This window comes from Haemaphysalis longicornis, unplaced genomic scaffold (genome assembly GCF_048455015.1).
Source record: "Haemaphysalis longicornis isolate Haplotype H1 unplaced genomic scaffold, Haemaphysalis longicornis Haplotype H1 scaffold_2, whole genome shotgun sequence".
NCBI classification, from domain to species: domain Eukaryota; kingdom Metazoa; phylum Arthropoda; class Arachnida; order Ixodida; family Ixodidae; genus Haemaphysalis; species Haemaphysalis longicornis.
In genome coordinates this window covers 168644864-168664690 of record NW_027526295.1, presented here as the reverse complement: position 1 = coordinate 168664690, position 19827 = coordinate 168644864, and the positions used below count along the sequence as shown (strand labels likewise).

Below are 19827 nucleotides of genomic sequence, written 5' to 3'. Positions count from 1 at the left end.
CGGTACCAATTACTCGCCCTCAGGATCATGCGCCACTGGACACACTGTCCTGTTCTGTTTATTATAAACGTCAATATTAGGGCTATGTTAGAACGCATGATATTTTTACCCTGAATGTTGTACTGGTGTCAATTCCTTTTTTTGCACGTGAATGCTGATGCAGCTATATTGTCATCTCATTTTGTGTGGCGCCCACGAACGCCAGCTTGATTTTCATCCACGCCACCTGCGGTACACTTTTTAAACTAAGAGTGCGCAAAGCTTTGGCACTTTTACAAAACTATGTACACAGGACGACAACCTCCAAATCTACTTTTGGCACCTGCAATTCTCGCAGTAAAAGCTGAGTTTAGGGTACAGAGATAAAGTTTGGCATCAACGACTATCTAACAGCGCACGCCGCACATTGAAATAAGCAATAACGACAGCAAATGTATGGAGTGCTACCATTACAACAAGAAAATTGCCATTTGGGCGCATTTTTGCAATATTGGAAACATGAGCGAGATACTTGTCGCAAATTCAATGCCTGCATCTCAACCAATGCCTGTCTTTGTCTGGTGTATGACTTCGTCCGGCAGGAGAAACGGACTTTTCATCCCTTCTTTCGTCCGAGTCATCTATAGTGATGAACGCAGACCTCGCAATACGGGTCGTCACGAGAGGGGGCACCCAAAAATCCCCCCCCCCCCGCTTCTCATAACGCTCATGACATTCGCGAAAGGCGGAATTATACGTCATTGTTGCTGAGAGAGAAGACAGAACAATTCTAGAGTGGTGGCGGTGGTTGCCTTATTTTCTTTTGCTGGTCAACGACACGGTTTATTTCTCACATTTTCGGTGACCGTCCGTCCTCGTCAGTGCTGTGTACCAACCTCTTCTATGCCTGAACCTGTAGGTACGCACGGTTTTGGCGTTTTGTGTATGTTGGTGTGTTTCGAGTGCGCACGGAGTGAGAGTGACGAACTCAAACCAGACCACTCGACAACAAGCGTTTATTAAATCAAAAACACCCTACCAGCCTGAGCACGCGCTCAGGAGCAGTAACTAATGCCTGCTTTATTTCGCAGCGTACCGGAACTTGACTACTCCACGTTCGTTGCAGAGGAAGAGACAGAACTCCCCGGGTTGTGGTGCGTCAAAGGGCGCCACAGAACGTGAGCCTGGAGAGAGAGCGCAGCATTCTTCGCGTAGTGCACGGTCGAGTTTAGATGGAACAATTAAGGGCGATTTTAACAAAGAAGCTGTTGAGCAAATCATTTGTGTATGGCGTCCGCAGTTAAAAATACCACGAAAATGCCGACCGCTGGTGCACGCGTGCCTCTAGCAGACTTTCGTCAAGCTAAGTATACCCACTTAAGCAGCAACCACGTGGAGCGTTTTGCTCGCGTCTAACAGCCATCGGCGTCTCCTGGCGGCCTTCGGCGTCTCAACGTTGTTGAGCACAGTTTACCCACCACCATATGCCAGATTGGTTTGCTAGCTACAAACTGCCTAATTGGTCAAAGTGCCTCTTTATTTTATTGAATTTGGTCCTCTCCAACGTCCGTTTCACGTCCCCGGTAGGAAACGCCGACGGCCGCCAGACGCGAGCACAACTCTCCATGTGGTTGCCGCTTTAGGGAGGTTGGCCAAATTTGCCTCCCCCCTCCCCCCCAAAAAAAAATCTCCAGCGTTTGCCGCGTGCCTCGAGCGCACGTTCCTCAAGCCATTCATACCCACTTATGGAGATTGGAACACATTGGCCACAAAATGTAAAGAAACCGCACACTAGGTGTGAGGCTTGGAGTTGCAGCGAAGCTGTCCGTAAACCGATGTGCAAAAGGCTGAAACTTCAAAGGCCAAGACGGCGCAGAGTCACACGCCAACAACGTCCAGGACGTCGGAATCTGTTTGGTCGAGCCAGTCGTATTACCCACTCGGCCACGACCGTGATTTAGTACCCGAGAGTCAAAGGGCTTACTGACTCGGCCGCTACTGTGTGGAGGGGATTAACGCGACCTTCTCGAGCCAGAACACGACATAGCATACACGCGGCACCTGCGGGCGCCTAGTTTAAGTGTGCGCGTTTCGTTCGTTCGTTCGTGGAAAAAGAACCCCTCTTCGCATCGTCCGCGATTGCAGCCGATATGCTTTTTCTTCTCGTTTATAACAACAAAGATGGGGAAAAGGTCGTTGCGGCAGCGAAGAAAGAGCCAATCGGCTGCAATTGTGGAATTGAACCATCGTGATTGATGGTCTTGAAGGTTGCCTAACGGTTCGCTACCAAGTCTTACGCGTTAGTGTGAGCTATCCGCATTTTTCATCTCGCGCAGCTAGGGTGACAGTGAACGGATTTTTATCATTCTTCCCGGAGGAAATTTCTGGGACAATAGGCTTTACCCCAAAATGCATTCCGAAGGGTCGGTGGAAAGTGCTACAGGTCCTCTTTAATTTCATGTGTTCATGGCAGACAAGGAGGAAATGTATTGTTCTTAAGGGTGGAGTGGTTGTCGTAGATCCCTTATTCCTTGCCGATATACTGCATTCATTATACTGCATAGTCGATAGACTGCATTCCTGTGTTCTTCCTACATCACAAAAGAGTGCAACTAGTTTGCTGGTTTTGTAAGTGTTATGTATGGATTTCAACTTTCGCATTGTGTATAAAGCGTATAAAAGTGCTGGTTTAGCCTGAAAAGTAGGAGTAAGTTTTCACGCACACCGAAAGGATCACAAGAGAATCTCTGCAAAATATTTATTTTTGGGATAGTTCCAAGTAGATTCAGTGCATATATTTGATCTCCATGTTTCCATCGGATCACTTCAACGAGAAAGCCACTTTAATTTAATTGTCTGCTGAAACATTTATCCTAGAGGCTTTTTTATTTCGGAGCTTATCACTGATTACCACTTTTTCGGCCTGCATCTACAAGGCTTTTGCCGACTCCGTCAATGCGTACACAGAGAACACGTACAAAGTCAGCCTTGTTGTCAAATTCATCGCCCTCATATCGAGCCGCATTGTCGCCAAGAAGTTTTTCCAGAATCTTTAACGCCTGCTCTTTGGCCCTCTGCGCAGCCTCACGGGTGGCTTCGTTAATGCTAGCCGCCGCTTCGTTCACAGCTTCTCCGACGGTGTTCATCGTCTTCCTTACAGCGCGCCTGACGGCTTCCACAATTTTTCCCCAGAGTGGCTTGATGAAGTACTCATCAGCCTGAAAAAGAGAAAACGTCAGAGGTATTATTTTAGTTTTTGTTCTGAGAGTCAATGGCTAGTCACGTCCAATTGAATGTATTTGATTATAACTGCGTACCTCTGGTACACTGTACATGGGAAAAATGTTATAATACTTCAAACCGCGCTTGAACTACAGCCGTTAAGCTGTACCGCGCCTTTTCCTGCGATTTAGGTCGTGCGGTACGTTTCAAAGCCAGTTGGTGTAACGTTAATCCAACGCTCTTACATACAAACACCTCTACAATGTACCTGTTCCTGTCAACATTTTTTAAGCCGTAACCAGAAACGTCGCCAGAACTCTTTATCTTGTTGCGAAACAACTTTCCATGTGTATTTTGTGACAGATCTTTATTTATTATTTTTTCCAACAAGTCGCTCGTTATTTTTTTTTTATTTCTGCCCACAAGTCTCGACGTTTGCGTTGTACACCAACGGCACAACAGCTCCTAGGGTCTGTTGCCGGGTGTCCATCGTAAAGGGCTAGAGCATGATGATGTGGTCTACAGGTGAAGCTCGTCTTACCAACTATGGAAAAGCAACCCGACTGTCATAGGCTGGCGCACCACCCTTTCTTCGGTGATACCCGATTTTTAGGCCATCTGGGTACTATCTTATCTGCACCGGCGCTGGTCACCGAGCCGCTCAACTGGCTGCTATCTACTTTACCTCTGTGTTTTCTCCATCGCTCATGTCGTCACGTTTCGGCCCAGTCTCACTGTGTAATCCTTATCTTCCTTATCACATCTACGGTCCTGTCGTGGCCTGTGTGGTTTTCGAGCCAGTCGCCGCATTACGAAACACTACCGGTCGTTCACCTGCAGCTGTTGGCTCAGCATGTCATAGCATCTCGTGTTCTAAGGATATGCTTCACTGCGCCGCTCCCAGGCTACCTGTACTACATTACAGACGCTAGTCTGTGTCTGGCTACCCAAACGAGAAAAAATTAGTCTGTCTGTCTGTCTGTCTGTCTGTCTGTCTGTCTGTCTGTCTGTCTGTCTGTCTGTCTGTCTGTCTGTCTGTCTGTCTGTCGGTCGGTCGGTCGGTCTGTCTGTCCCTCCATTCAGTCACCCGGCCAGAAGTTATAGACATTCCGGAACGAGATTTTAGGTAGGCACAATCTGTCGAAACCACTAAATCTGGCACCATAATTGTGAACATTGTTGAGCCAAACGGAAACATCAGGCATATTTCAAGCAAAACTTCCGTATCTAACTGGTACGAGGCAGTGTCCTTTAAATGAATTGATATTGGTGATAGCAAATACAAATTGGCATTAAAAACACTGTTTTGACCTTAAATACAGGAAAGAACTCACACACGAGCCTAAACCTCGCGGCAGCATTCCACCTTGTGCTGCAACGAAAGGATCTAAGAGATGACGCACGAGCAGCGGAGTGCGGAAAAATAGAATTGACTAGAGCACACCCCCACCGTGTTTATCGTGGGAGGAGCGAGACCGGAAAAGAAGAACGGGAGAGGTGGGCAGGAGAGGGAAAAGAGAGGCATTTATATTGCACACCGGGCAAAGGACTCTCGTTTTACCATGATATTTGTAGCGAATTCAGATACGCGGGCAATTTTCTGTTAATAATATAGGATCTGATCGGTCTTTACGATTGCAATTGAAAACCAAAATGCTTTAGAAATGATGTCACCTATCGCAGATATTCAAAAGCACACATCAAAAACGCGCCCCACCCGCCGCGGTGGCTCGGTGGCTAAGGCGTTGCGCTGCTGAGCACGAGGTCGCGGGTTCGATTCCCGGCCGCGGCGGCCGCTTTTCTGATGGAGGCGAAAAGCAAAAACGCCCGTGTGTACGAGATTTCGGCGCACGATAAAGATCCCCAGGTGGTCAAAATTAATCCGGAGCCCTCCACTACGGCGCGCCTCATCGCCTGCGTTGCGTCGGCGCGTTAAACCCTACAATCAATCAATCAAAAACGCGCCCCGAACTGCTCCAAGCACATCAGACAGAAAAGGTAAAAAAAATCACGCATCTCCACGAAGTGAATCATGACGAGTGGGCGAAGCACTGGCGATCGTTCTTACCGTAAAACCACCGTGAGAGTGCTTACTGCTGCTAAAACGATTTCCAATTCAATCGAATCCAATGCTATTCAATTTCATCCAATTCAATCCTATCAATTTAAATCCAATCCAATCCACACCAATACAATCCAAATCCAATTCAATCCAATCCAGCCCAATGCTCCTCGCGCATGCGCAGCACGGCTTACCATGTGCCCTCCCTCTCTCTCCTTGTCTCTCTCTCTGTCTCTCTCTAGCCTTTTGTGAACCTTTTATTTTATCTTGTTAAGCTTTTGTGACCCTTTTGTTCACAGATGTTTCGATTTACATGGTGCTGTGCGTCTCTCTCTCTCTCTCTCACACCTTTTGTGAACCTTTTGTTCACAGATGTTTAGATTTACACGGTGCTGGGCCGTCAGCACGGATGCCGGACGCCCGACAAGCCTTGGCCTTAAAGGGACCCTGAAACACTTTCGATAAACACTTCCACTCTTTCCTTCGCGTCTGGAAGCACTGCGAAAGCTATACTTATCGCCAGCACAGAGCGGCACTGTGTGATTTGCTCGTCGCAGCAGACGTGCCCTCAGTTTCTGCTTTGCTTTCGTGGCGTTATTTTTAAAGTTGCTGTCGAAAAGCGTTCACTGCTGCAACTGAAGGAAATCCGGCCAACAGCCACTACATAGTCTTAATGGCGTAATTTGAGAGGTCGAAGAACGTGGAGACCCCGAAAGAGGAAAAAATCTTTTGAGCGAGTCTCCACGTTATCTAATGGGCATAGATGAGTAATTTTTGGCTGAGGTACTTTGCGACCCCCTAATCTAAGTACTCGGAGTGCTGGGTGACTACGTTTCTCAAGCATTTAGGATTTAAAAAAAAAAAGTTGAAAATAGTGTTGCAGGGTCCCTTTAAGGTGCTTCGGCCCCAACACGCGCGCTGCCTCTACATAACACCTGCGAGCATTCTGAACGCGCGAAAATTGAATTGAGCAAGAGTAATGACATTAATCGCGGAATGAGCGAAAGGGACGGGAAGAGCGGGTGGGTGAGAGGGGGAGACAGGGCAGGGAGCTATGTTGCATGGACGGAAAAAAATTATCGCCTTTGCACTACATTGAAGCAAGCAGGGGCGCTGTCAATCTTCTGCTAGAAATTTATGCCCAATGTACAGTGCTCACAGATTGAAACGCGACACTGCAAGCGCGTGGCCGGCGGTACATGCAGCGCCGCCCGTGGACGCCCGTGGAAGCTAGGTGTTGCCCTGTGGTATACGGCGAGGGTGAGAGCGTTTTGACCGTAAGCTTACTGCTTCCGGTTACCGGTTACCAATTCCGGTTCGCCGTTGATATTCGGCCGGGTGGTGCGGGCAGCCAATTTCGAGACATCGTCTGCTCTCGTGCTCTTGTTACGCGTGCACTTCCGATGCGGCACAAACAATGTGCATGTAAGGCACGGTCACGCTCATCTGAATAATACGAACGTCTGTACGAAGGAGCAGCAAATTTATTCCATGATATAAACTAAAAAAAAAAGAGCAGAGCCGACGAAGTACTAATGCACCGAACTACACGCGAACGTGTGTGCAAAGGCGTCTTTCCCTTTTTTAGCTTCCATCCTGGAATGAAGTTTTCTGTTCCTTCGTGCAGACGTTCGTTTTATTCAGATGAGCGAGGCCGTGCCTTACATGCACATTATCTGTGCCGCATCAGAAGGGCACGCGTAAAAAGAGCGCGCGGGCAGGCGATGTCGCGAAATTGGCTGTGCGCACCGCAGGACCGGTGCTCAAACGCGTTCCAGCGCACCAGGCTCGCAGCGCCCCGCTGTCGCTGCAGGGAACGACAGACCCGCTCATTCGCAACCGGAAGGAGTAAACCTACCGTCAAAACGCTCTCGCTTTCGCGGTATACCACAATGCAACCCCTAGCTCTCACGGGCGTCCACCGGCGCCGATGCATGTTCCGGTGGCCACGCCCTCGCAGTGTCGTGTTTCAATCCGTGAGGACTGTACCTTCCCATACTGTACTGCTTACCTAACGTGTGTGCATCGCAACTTTCTGCAAGCTCTTAGCGTAACGCAAGTTCTTCTTTCTCTCACCTCATTGTCGTGCTGTCCTTCGCTATACAGGTCCCGCGCAACGCTGCGAAGAATTTTTCCAACTTGAACGGCTTCGTTGCTGTCTACGTTGAAGTCAACGCCTGGTAGCGGAGCAACGAGCGACGACGAGTCCTCTGGCACAACAAGTGCTTGACCTGAGAAGAGAAAAGTGGTCGGGAACACGTTTCTTCGGAAACGTATCAAACTGCACGTCGGGCGAGAGTGTCGAACCGGAAAAATACCCGTTCTATTACGGTTCGGGTTCATGCAAATTCATATCGTTCCGGTTCAGTCCCGGTTCCCAAAAATCATCCCTTGAACCATATTATGAACCGGTCCAAAGCGGAATTGTTAGCGAACTGCGAAGAACAAGTTTCGGAGTTAAAATTCACCATAAAAGTGAAATTCGATTTTTGGTCATTCAAAATGCCCTTTTTTTTGAGTAGGCGTGGTGCAGTATAAAAATACCTTAAATACTTAGGCCAGATATTAAGAAAAACACACCAGCCAATTTTCCCCCAGCACTTATCTAGTACTAGAAGCTACATAGAGCCACCTCCAAGAGACATCACTCTGGGATATATGGTTACCTCTTGTTCCGTTTAGATGCTAACAAGGAGTTAGCATACAGCGAGTTCTGTTCACATTATCTCCTTGTGACGTCACTGCTGATGTTGTGCAGCAGAAAATTGGAAAGATTTTTGTTCTTCATTTGTGCGTGTGAAAATAATGTCCCTGAGGGCATAATGGGAGTGAGCGAGTTATGAAAGGCTATCTTTTTTCAAAAATAAGGCCAAGTAGGCTTTTTTTGTGGTCCAATAGCGCCCCTAGCCAAGCGCATAAGCAGACGCCGCAGAGAAAAGCACCGAGCACTGCGTTATCGGGCCTGCTACCACGACAATCAAGAGTGAATCCTGCGTGCATCCCCATTACAAATAAATCTGCAACAAAGTTTCACGTAAAGCGAGGCCACACACCCACGCAAACACAACCGGAAGTTCCATCAAACTGTGAAGAGCAGATTTTCCTGTACACGAGACTATAGGTTATATTCACTGGCGGGGCACGCACGCGGGAAACGATGTGGTGCACCGTCACTGGTTACGTAGGGCTCCGCGAGACGCCGGTACTTGTCCGTGCTAAGCACACGAGGTGTGTGTTATGTTCCAAACTGTTGCACACGAAGCGCAAAGCAATTCCTCGACTCCAATGTGAGTACAATTAATATCAATCTATTGATACCACGGCTGAGCATCGGGTAGAAATGGGGAAGACGACGCACGCCAATGTCATATTTTTTTTCTGCAAGGTGTGGGCGTAGTGGCAGAGGCCCTGCCATGTCTGCGTCAAAGCGACACAGACACGGTCGTTTCCAGTGTTGCCAGGAGAATAAATTGACAGCGAAACTTTTCAATGAATACCATCTATAGTACCAAACTTCTCGTTGCCTGGAGTTTGCCTCGCTTTTGTAAAGCCGATGCCCCGAACCAATAAAAACACATCGTTTCTATATTCAGCGCAAGTTTGCTTCCCTTTTTTTCCTGTGTCCCTTCTGGATGATCAATGCTACTACTGTGGCGATCATCCAGCGCTCAACTTTCCTTTTAGAGGAATCAATAAATGATTATTCCTCCTCCTCCTTCTTCTGTCGCGCTATTGTTTTAATTCTGTCGATTATGTGCCAACCAGCCAAAATTTCAACCCTTTTTAGGGGCTGCAAGTAGACACATTAAGGGTTTAAAACTTTGTCGATGCGCTGTGAAGAAATCTCGCGGCCTGATAGCCCCTTCAGAGTCTTTGTGAGGGAAGTGCAAAATAGGTGCTCCAAACGTACTCCTGGTGGCCTAGAGTGTGAAATTCTTTTCGCCCATCTTGCGCCCACTGCTTGCTCGACCATCAGCAACATATGATTGCAGTACTGGTGCCGAGTTTTTCTAAATGTTGTGACTACGAGAAGAGCGTTTAGTTCGCTTCGATTCACCTGAAGGGGATATGCGCTTGATCGATTACGAAGTTGATGGTTCATGAAGGAGAAAAGTCCCAAATGACACTCACCACTCATTATCAACAATGGTATGGTCGAACCGTTTTGTCGTAAACCGAAAACCATTATTTATTTCGTCGCCTTATTCCGGTTTGGGTTCAGCGGGATCAAAGAACAACGGTTCGGGTTCGGGTTCAGTTCCGGCAACAATACTGGTTCTTTTCCGGTTTTCGGTTCGGTTCAGTTCCAGTTGGACACCCTGCGTCGGGCTATAGAGCAAGCACCCTTCTTCACTTTCCCTACCCAGCCCCCGCCTCACTTCAACAACCAATGTTTCTCGCTCATTCACCTCAATCAAAATTCAGTAATTTATCGTGTGCCCCAATTAATTTTATGTTTCCCTCAACACGTTGTCGTGGTCCATCTTCCAGCGGTTGTAGTTTTTAAGCTACGTTGTACGTAAAGAGGCGTCCTTGGTATTCATGACGTACGCCTTCAAGCACATGAACTGCGCAAATGACTTTCATTTTGAGAAAACCAGGAAGCGAATAAACCAGCCACCAAGCAAAGAGGTCGGCCGGTGAAGGACTTAGCAAGCGTTGGTTGAAAGAGCCGTCAACCAGTAGACGTGTTTGGTTGACTGTACGCTTTAGCCGGGAACACACCGTTAAAATTAATGCAGAAAGCTGCAAACCTACAAAGCGATGTGCACCGGCTTGAGAAAGCAGGCGCGAATGTGTTCTTATGTGACCGAGCTAGCGCGAGAGCTGGTCGTAGTAAAGTAGTAAAGTAAAAGCTCGTCAATTCGAACTCGAACGGGACCATAAAATTGTTCAAATTAAGGGGGGTTCGAATTAACGGGCGGGCGCCATAATGAATGCACATCGCGCCACACTGCGCGGGCAGAACACAAAGAAGCCACCTCTGGACTCATTAGCGCGAATTAGGCGCAACTAGACGTTTGTTGCGCATGCCACGTGATCGCAGGCCCAGACTAGCTACCGCGGAACGAAGAAAACCTGCTACGGCGTCCGCCGGAGCACTGGCGTCGGCGGCGCGGCACACGCTGCAGAACCGAAATAAGCTACCGGAGCAGCGTAGCGCCCGCGCTACGCTGATGGTTTTCTGTTTCGTTGCTTGCCATCTACAACAAATTTTCTTTCGTTTGAATTTGCAACACATTGTAATCATTCCGGACCGACTTATTCTGCGAGAAGCGATGGAAACAAGGGGATCCCAGTTCGAATTAACCCTTTTTGGATACCGACATGTTCGAATTATTGGGAGGTTTCCTCATTGACATATACAGGTGTGTGCAGGGACCAGGGCGTCAGCTCGAATTAACCGTGAGGTCGAATTAACCGAGTTCGAATTAACTAGCTTTTACTGAAGGAGGCAGTTACAGCACTCCGATTTTAAACGTGGCCTCCCGAGTGCTTTCTCAGTACACTCTAAATAAAAAAAGGTCGTAAAATGGTAGTAACGGCCGTATTTACTAACTCCTTACGAGCCTTACTACCCCGTAGTTTGTACGTAGGCTCTGTCACTAACAAATGCATGGTTAGTACATTAACTGAGTGTAGGAAGTAGCATGCACTAGGTTAAGGTCGTGCTCATGACTAGGTTGTGCATGGCCAGTTAGTAAACGCATGTAGCTCAGAAGAGTGCTATCGCTGTGACTTTACTAGTTGGGGTAGTGGTAGTTACTGCCTGCTTCGGTTAGTAATTCTGACAAATGCTACATTTACTACCTCCAGTTACTAAGTACCTAGTGTATACTGGGACAAGTAACTTGTTAGTATTCCGTTAGTGAATGCCCCGACCTTTTCTTCGGTTTAAATGGCGTACAAGCTAGAAATTAACCGGCAAAGTCAACCAGCACTGCTGCCGAAGCAGATGGTGCTATATGCCATTGTATTCGTTTGTCGAAATGCGTGTTGTGTTCGGGCTCAATGATCAGCTTGGGCAGCTTTGTAGAATTTGTATCTGCAGAGTCACAGCATCGAAGGCAACGCGGAGGTTGTCCGCTGTCCGCGTGAAGGGAAAGCATTTTGTTGTTCGACCTCACCAACAGGAGGGAGTGAGTACGCAGATTCATATACTACGGTCACTTGCGACATCAGAGTCAGATAGATGCATTGCTATGCATACCGAAGACTGATTATCGCCTTTTAAAGTTTGGGTGCTATGCTCAGCACTAGCTGGAGCTTAGCTTCTCTTTTTATGCTTAATAAGATTAGTACGAGGACTTCTTTTTGTTTCGTGACATCACTGTTGTGTAGTTGAGGGAAACAATCATTGCGGAAGTGTCGTTACCCCAACTTCATAGACTGCGTCGGGGTAACAGAGTCTCGCAATAACATTTCCCATATTCGAAGCCAACGTTAAAGTGATGAAATGTAGTGCACCATAAACACACGGGATGGAAAGAATACCCACCGAGGAACGCTACCCCAACGTTAAAATAGGGGTTTCCGCGTAAAGATCGCCGACAATGCGGTTTGCATGCAACAGATGGGCTTGGCTTTGATACCCACGTGCAGTACGTAGGGCTACTTTTCCATCAAGATTAATACTCCACGTTAGCTCCAAAAGAAGATGGAGGAATATTCAGCATAAAACAGCTGGTCATATGCTGCTGACAACATTATTCCTAAAGTATCTCGAAATCGCCCGCTTTCAAGACTCCTGATATCATTTAGAACCTGTGCTTAAAATCACACCATGACACCACCATAACAGCTGTAATTTGTGCATTTCACTCAGATGATGCACATTTACGTAATTTTTCTGTGAAAATTTTTACTGGGATTTGTGTACTCTTGTTCTCCAGAGCTTTTTTTTTGTTTGTGTGTGTGTGTGGGGGGGGGGGGTGCCGGAGGGCTTTCTTTCAGAAAGTAGATTCGTTTGAAGAAATTCTGGCTAGGTCGCTTGCCTCTAAATGTGTTTGTCACCATGGAAGATCTTACGCCTTTGCATCCCTAAAACAAGTGCCTTTCTCGCCATGTGATTTCTACTGAAGGCTTAGTATTCCATGACAGGTTACTGTAAATGTCTTTCAATTTAACGTGTCATAAGTTACCCAAATACATATAAAGAACCCAAATTGACTAGCATTAATTATCTGGTTAGAAGCCCTGCTATTGCGTCTGATAGAGGCCCTAATATAGCGTCTAGCTATAGGCCAGAGGCTCGTGAACATCATTTTTATTACAATATTGCCGGCGTTTAAAATATGGCAGTCAGTGGTAGGAAATCATCATCCAGACTCTGTGAAGCAACCTGCAATGCCTCACCCACTGCTCCCAACACATTTTTCCCCAGTACAAGGTTTTGAAACATTTCAGCCACACATCACACCCTGCGCTGTTGCAACCAACATTTTTACATCCATCACACCATTTTCTACTCACAAGTAAAGGCGCTGAGGCCAAGGAGGACCAATGCAGCGGCAATCTTCGTCATGGTGTTTCTTTAAAAGAAACCTATGAACAGGAAGATCGTACCTGGAAACATAAAGAAAAGGGTCTGCATTCGATAACAATTATAACAAAGCTGAAACACTTCCGAAGTGTTCCTCATTTTTGCAAGGCAAAGAATGAAAACTTGGCACGTCTGAATTCTTCATGAAAGTGAAACATTGCTTCCTGCCTTAAAAGGACCGTGAAGAAAGCGTACAACTTTGCTTGAATCGAAACACTGAGCAGTTCATGTCATGTTAAACTTTGGTTCCATGAGTCTAAAGGCTCTTAGTACTTTGACATTTGCATTTAAAGTACATATTTCTAATTACCCGCTTGCTTCCAACACTTTTACGTGCCAAAATGGCTTATGATTTGCATGTGGGAGCAAACAAAAACGGGCAACCCATAAGTTGGTTTCCTGACAAGGCACACAGTGCAGCAGGAACCGGATTTTTAGCTAAAGGGGTTCAACCTAGGAAACCATAGTGGAGGGTTCAGGCTCTGCAACGACATGGTGCCAGGTACGTCCCTGCTTCATGAACTGCACTTTAGGCCCAGGTTTTCATTTCACTCGAATTCAGCAACTAGAAACAAACTTTCAATACCCCAATGAGGAAATTGGAACCTATGTTTGTTCATTGTAATGAAGCACGGTCAAACTACAGTTAGCGACGTTTTCGGCTCGCCCGGTTACAAGGCCACACAGAGATGCCGCCAGGTCGTCGTCAACTTTGCGTTTACAATTACAGGTACTATGGCAAAAAAATACCACCTCTCTTTCTTCGGAAGAAGTAGACTATGGTAACTCCCTCAGCTCACTCGCTGCCCCAAAACATGTTTCTTTTATATAAAAAAATCGAAAGACATATTGAGAAAACCTCTACATTTTGAGCTACACAACGTCAGCGGGGATGTTATAAGGGAAATATTAAAAAGGCAGTTATGACTGTCACAGCTCAATCTCGGCATTGCGTTAACACGCGGTAAGGCATAACTCAAACCCAGGGTCCACTAAAACGCCACATTCATGTTTGTTAGAGGTGGCTTTAGTCGGTGGCGTGCACTCGCACGAACAAGTGCCTGTGACGAGATTAAGGGCAAGCGGAGATTATACTGGTAATTTGCCTATACTTTATGTACTTTTATACAGTGTGGTGTCTAAATTTGTTGACAAAATTTACATCATAGAAACCAGGCACAATGCAGTTTTTTGGCGGACTCAAACTTGTATTTTGTTTTTGTGTTCGTTTCAGGACTACGACCATTTTTTGTGCAAGCCTGCGGATGACGCCACCTACAAAGAAAATTTACATATAAGTGCGGTTAATGCCTCCACCAGTACTGTAACTTGTACTTTATCAATTGGTGGGCTTGTTATAGCGCCGGGGCGCTTATTTGGCAAAAGAAAAGCCGTAAATTGTTTTTTGATACCGTTTGAATACGCAGTATACAGGAGAGTTTTGTATACAGGGTGTTGGGACGATAATTGGAACACTTTAAACAATTTTCGTGAGCGAACTGCCGCTCTGTTCGCGCTCAAACTTGCCACGAAGGTCGCAATTTGTGGTCTATTTTGTTTGATACCGGGACCAACGATTGTACTTACCTGCGTATTCTGAAAATAAATAAAAACGATTTTCGCCTATGGGAAAATGGCGGCCGATTTGGACGTGCGAGTCAGCGCAAGTTGATGTTGGAACGACGGAACCACCTGCAGAGTGAAACGCATGTTTGCGATTCACGTACGGAGCCAAATGGTGCAGCAGACGATCACAAAATGCACCTAGAAATGAGCTAACGGACGACCAGAAAACCCGGTTTTCTGGCTCACACGTCCAAATAGCCGCCATTTTCCCATAGGCGAAAATCGTTTTTATTTATTTTCAGGATAAACAGGTAAGTACCGTCGTTGTTCCCGGTGTCAAACAAAATAGACCACAAAATCGACCTTCGTGTGAAGTTCGAGCGCGAAAAGAGCGGCGGTTCGCTCAGAAAAATTGTTTAAAGTGTTCCAATTACCGTCGAAACACACTGTATCAAGGAAAAAGAAAACGTGGCGCAAACTAAACGTGGACGAAGAAAACGAGGTAAGACATATACAGGCGTATATGTCTTACGTTATTTCATTCGTCCACGTCTAGTTTGCGCCACGTTTTAAACTATGTACCAACTAGAACAGCAACAAGTTTTGTTAAGTTTTATATACTTTTCCCACTTCGTTTTTTCGACGCCTGCCGTCAGCATATGCAAGTCAAATGCGCCACCAGTGGACTACAGTACTTCGGGATTGGCTCTCTGCAGCTGTAACTTCTTCAGGAATTTTATTTTGTTGGTTCCTGCCCTTCCTGTGCTATTCCTAGAAGCGCTTTTCAAATAGTTATTACGGTTTCTATTGTGGCCACAGATAGGCACTAAACCAACAGTTGCGATAGTTTTGTCGCTGCACCTTTATCACCTTAAGATACCCAGAGCTTCGGATAGTACGTAAGGACATCCACCATTTGGTCTGGCTTCTGCGTTCTCTCTTTTAGCATGAAGACGCTATGATTCTGAAGCCGTCAGTCAAATCCTTTTTCACTTAATTCTCTGTGAACCACATAATATAGTGAATGCGTATTGTTATTAACCTCCCTTGAGAATTGTTTCTCACTGTAGGGCTTTAGACTGAAAATGGCACTCTCGGAAACTGACCCTGATCACAAACAATTTAAGTTTACTTAGGTTACTGCCGGGGATCCCGGCATCACGCCTTCGCAGTGTAATTTTACACTAAGCTGAGGCGCTGCCGAAATTAGTGTTGCATGAAGTAGACAGAAAAAAATCCTTTAGGTGACTATTGTCATAGAAATATATTTGCCGTTGGTTTGTGTCACGAGAAAAAAATAAATACCATGGCAACAAAAAACTACAGGTAAGCTTTGTCTCATGCTTGTGAATAAAAATTGAAACAAATAACATATAATATATAGAAAAGAGATACAGTGAAGCCGGATTCTAAGTATAATCTCCTCCTCACTTTTTCACGTCGCAGGCACTTGTTGGTGCCATTGTGAGGCTTTTTCACACAGAGGAAAAAAAGCTCTGAGGAATGGATGCATTACACGCTTTCGTTTTTTTTTTCGTTGGACCTCTAAATAATCAATGAAGGCGAACTACCTGGCCCTCGACTATGATAGACAGGGCTCCCTCTCAATCAGCATTTCGAATTGACTTGGTTATACGCATTGCTACGATTGAGAAGCTTACAGCTGTGTGACGTTCTGACATTGATACCGGCAGCCGACGGCGTACACCGAAACCCAGAAGAATTGAATCGCGTCCAACCCCGTGTTCGAGCAATGACCGCCCTTTGGAGCCACCACCATGCTGACCTTCCCGGCTCCCGTTAGAAGCGTCGCCTACGCGCGCGGAGGCCGCATCGACTGGCCAGCCACCCGTTCCTCGAACCAGCACCCGGCTCCACCTTCCCTCCACGAGCCGGGGGAGGCCATAGGAAGAACCACACACCCTTCTATCGCTATCTCGCCACCCGCCGTCGTAGGAGACGACGTATGAGACATCCGAAAGCGCTCCCGAGTCCCGGCCAGGATCGAGACAACATCCATCCCTCGTACCCTTCTACGCTGGTCAGCGAGCCCACAGCAGCCCATTGACTTCGCCTCCATGGCCCTGCAGGGTGCGAGTACACCATCGTGCCCTGGAACGAGAGTCCCGACCTTTCCGAGCCAACAGAGCAAGCGCACCCCGTGCACCCCGGCCCCAGAGTGAAAGGCCCCGTCTCCGAGGTCCAGCGCCAGCCCCCTTCCTGACCCGTTCCTTCGAGTCACATCATCTTGCCGGGTGACCGGGTCGGCATCAGCCCAACCACAGCGCTAATTAAATTGTCTATATTGCCAAACTTTTGTTGCTTATTTTCCCCTCAACTCTGTGTAGGCCCACCTAGTTGGTAGCGTGAGGCTATCCTCCTTGCTTGCCCTTTTCAACGTCAAAATTCCGCCTCAGCTTGCACGCACTCGTAAAAGTCTTAGGATGCAAATGCCCTCACGCTACTTGGTGCTCCTTCAAGTTTTGCTCTCCTAGTAATGTTTCACAGATTGGCTGCAGGGTGTTTCTGGTTTACTAGCGTAAAGGCCACGATCAATACTGCCGAGGTATCACTTGCTGATGGTCTAGACACTTTATCTTCGTAGAGGTACCCAACGTACTGCAGCATCGAGCGGCTTCACTCGCTGTTGCTGTTACGCTGCTTGGTGTGACTGGTATAGGGTACATTAGGTGTATGAAACATGTGAATTATAACACTCGCAGCAACGTAAAAAAAATCGTGCGGGCAGTCTATCTGGGGTTATTTATAACACCCGTTTGGGATTAACGTTCGACTGCCCCAACATCGAGAATAACGAAGTGTGATGTGACACAAACTCAGCATAGATCAGGCTGCGGTACTTGTAAGCGTTGCTAGAAATAGAAGCATAGCGTTAAGCCGAACGTCCAGACAGTCTCAGGAAAGAGTTGGCCAATACACTTCCGCCGGTCGGGGCCAATGAGAGGTTCATGGGCCGTTTTGCAGCTTCACACGCCGGGTGCAGCCCCTTTCTCTGAACGGCCATTTAATGCATTCGCACTGTTATCGGCGTCATCGTGTTCCAACTTACCGCACATACCGAGAGCTATGTACTCTACTCTCATCTTTCGTCTTATGGGAACAGCTGATGTGTGCATGGTGGCAGGGCTGAACAGTAGGCTACGAGCAATTCCCCTCACTTCATCTATCCTTCACGCTAACTCCCCGGCTGCATCTATAGATAGGGGGACGTCTCTGCGGAACACCCTCCTCTGGCCTGACGCCGAGGTCTTTCCGTGAGGCCGTTCTTTTTTCAAGTCTAGCAATGGTGGGCGTGTTAGAACATGATCAGCCGCCTTAGAAAGGGCCCTTACGGGCCTTCGTGAGGTCACTAATCTAGCATCGGAGCACCTACTTACTTGCAGCTATGATTTCTGTGCTTTGACTTGAAAATTTTTACTGTGCATTGAACAGCAACGTATAGTTCTTGTTCTCTGCCAGTAATAAAGTCAACTGTACGCAAGTCGTCACGATACTCGGACTGGTTTGCCAGTGTCCTCTACGTCAGTATGGAGGCTGCAAAGCGTTAGGGCCCTGTTCACGCGCTGTTTTTATTATATTCCTGACAAATAAATTCTTCTCTAACCTGCAGACAGCGTACATGTCCCAAACAACATATATTTTTGCCAGAAGGATTATATGGTGAAGAAGTACTCACTGATCGCGGATGAAGACGAGAGTAGACCACCAACTTCGAGACTTCCCTCCTGGAACAAATGGGCATCCTCTTTTATGATGCCTCGGGAAGGTGCTATTTTGTTGTTTTTTAGAAAAAAAGATATGAGGTATGATTGTGTAAACAAAAACAAATGGAGCAGTGATAAGTCAGCGTACGCTTTATCAGTAGCGGGCCGGACGGCAGGGGCCGAGGTTTATGTATTGCATAGTTCCTCCTGCAATATCGCCATGCGGTAAACTGTACGAAGAATGGTTTGCTTTTCAGCGGCGTGTTCTAGAAATATCGACAAAGGAAGTTTTACCGGAACTGGGTTTAAGTAAATATGATAAAGACAGCGACTGATTAGTATCCAATATCGGAGAGGCGAGGAAGCCGGATGCAGAATACGCCCCCCACGCCTGCCAAAGAATGCTTGCGTTCCGAAGCGTTTCTGCTAGGCGGCGTTGATTATTTTATTACCCACAGCAATTATTTGCATGGACCTATATTTTCGCAGTGTTTAAGACTGAGTAGGACCGGTTGTTTCCGAACAGCAAAGCATGGTGACCTTGCTGTTTGTTTTCATGGACAATTTCTCCTAAGTATGGCTTTTCACCGCAGACTCGACACCTTAGGACCGAAATTATAAGCCCGTTTGGGAAATGGCAATTACGTGGTTATTATCCCGGATAAAAGATGCTTTTGTGAGCGATGGTCAATGCTGTGAAACCATTCTAATGCACGGTTTTTACGTTTTACGTGGGAGTTCAACGGGGGGAATGCGTGGTACAGTCTATTTCCGCCATTTTAAACACAAAACAGTGTGATACGTCAAGGTAATATGTGAATGTTCGCTGGTTATATAAACCATAAGCAAGGACTACAAAAGGCTCTTTCTCGATGTGTACTTCGCAGGGATTCTCACCATATGCAGTAGACGTCGGGGCACAATTTCTAATCCCCCTGAAACGACGAGAAAAAGGTATAATGTCGTATAGATCTAGCACCACTTGGGTTCTTTGGAATATTTTGCTAGCCGTTTCTTTTTTTTCCTTTTCATTTTTATGACTGTATCAACTATGTGTCATATGTGTCCCTTCCAAATATCGACCGCACGGCACAGAAATGGTTTTCTATCTATTTTCTTTCCATCAGGAAAACAGCTCCATGAAAGCGTTCACACCGATTTCCTTGTTATTTCGGTACAAATCACCCAATGTGATGGTACTGCGTTCTAAATTGAAAATTTACGGCCTTGCCAAATAATGGTATGCCCTGTGTGCATGTGCGGAATTGTTCGTCGTAATAAGCTAGATAATGTCCCGACTACCATGTCGATGAGAGAAGGGACAAAATGCGCATTTAAAAAAGAGAGCGAGAGAGAGAAACAGAGGTGCCGAAGAAAGCCAAAACTTACTGTAGCACCCCTTAAAACATTTTTCACAAACGCCTGTGTGATGGAACTGATCTATTACAAATGATGCTATAGGAGCTAATGATACTATATAACTATGGATAATGTTTTATTAGGAAGATAAAAGGGCTATCTAGAAAACGGCATTCGACAAGCGATCCCCATATCGAATCAAATCTACCTTTCGAACGTTTGCCTTCAGATATTCATCTATAGTATGGCAGATCAGGGTAACGAGTGCCACGAAAGAATAAAAGGAGTTTAGTTTCACCGGAAAATAATCGTTTAAATGTAAAATTTCTGAGTGTATTTAAACTTAACCAAAGTTTATTAAATTCACCAAA

The 19827-nt window shown here is 46.5% G+C and overlaps 1 protein-coding gene across 2 annotated transcripts; it reads right to left on the bottom strand.

Moving 5' to 3' along the window:
* Positions 1-2710: 2710 nt before the first annotated feature.
* Positions 2711-18170, bottom strand: LOC144169466 (uncharacterized). Of its 2 annotated transcripts, none has more exons than XM_077698648.1 (4): positions 18070-18170; positions 12737-12829; positions 7340-7494; positions 2711-3197 (listed from the first exon to the last, which is right to left on the bottom strand). In XM_077698648.1, exons 2-4 carry the CDS (start codon positions 12786-12788, stop codon positions 2880-2882), a joined length of 525 nt encoding a protein of 174 aa, XP_077554774.1. In that variant the 5' UTR covers positions 12789-12829; positions 18070-18170; the 3' UTR covers positions 2711-2879. The 2 variants fall into 2 exon arrangements, with proteins under 2 accessions (XP_077554774.1, XP_077554775.1); XM_077698649.1 differs by having other exon boundaries at positions 12737-12808; positions 18070-18146.
* Between the last annotated feature and the right edge of the window lie 1657 nt (positions 18171-19827).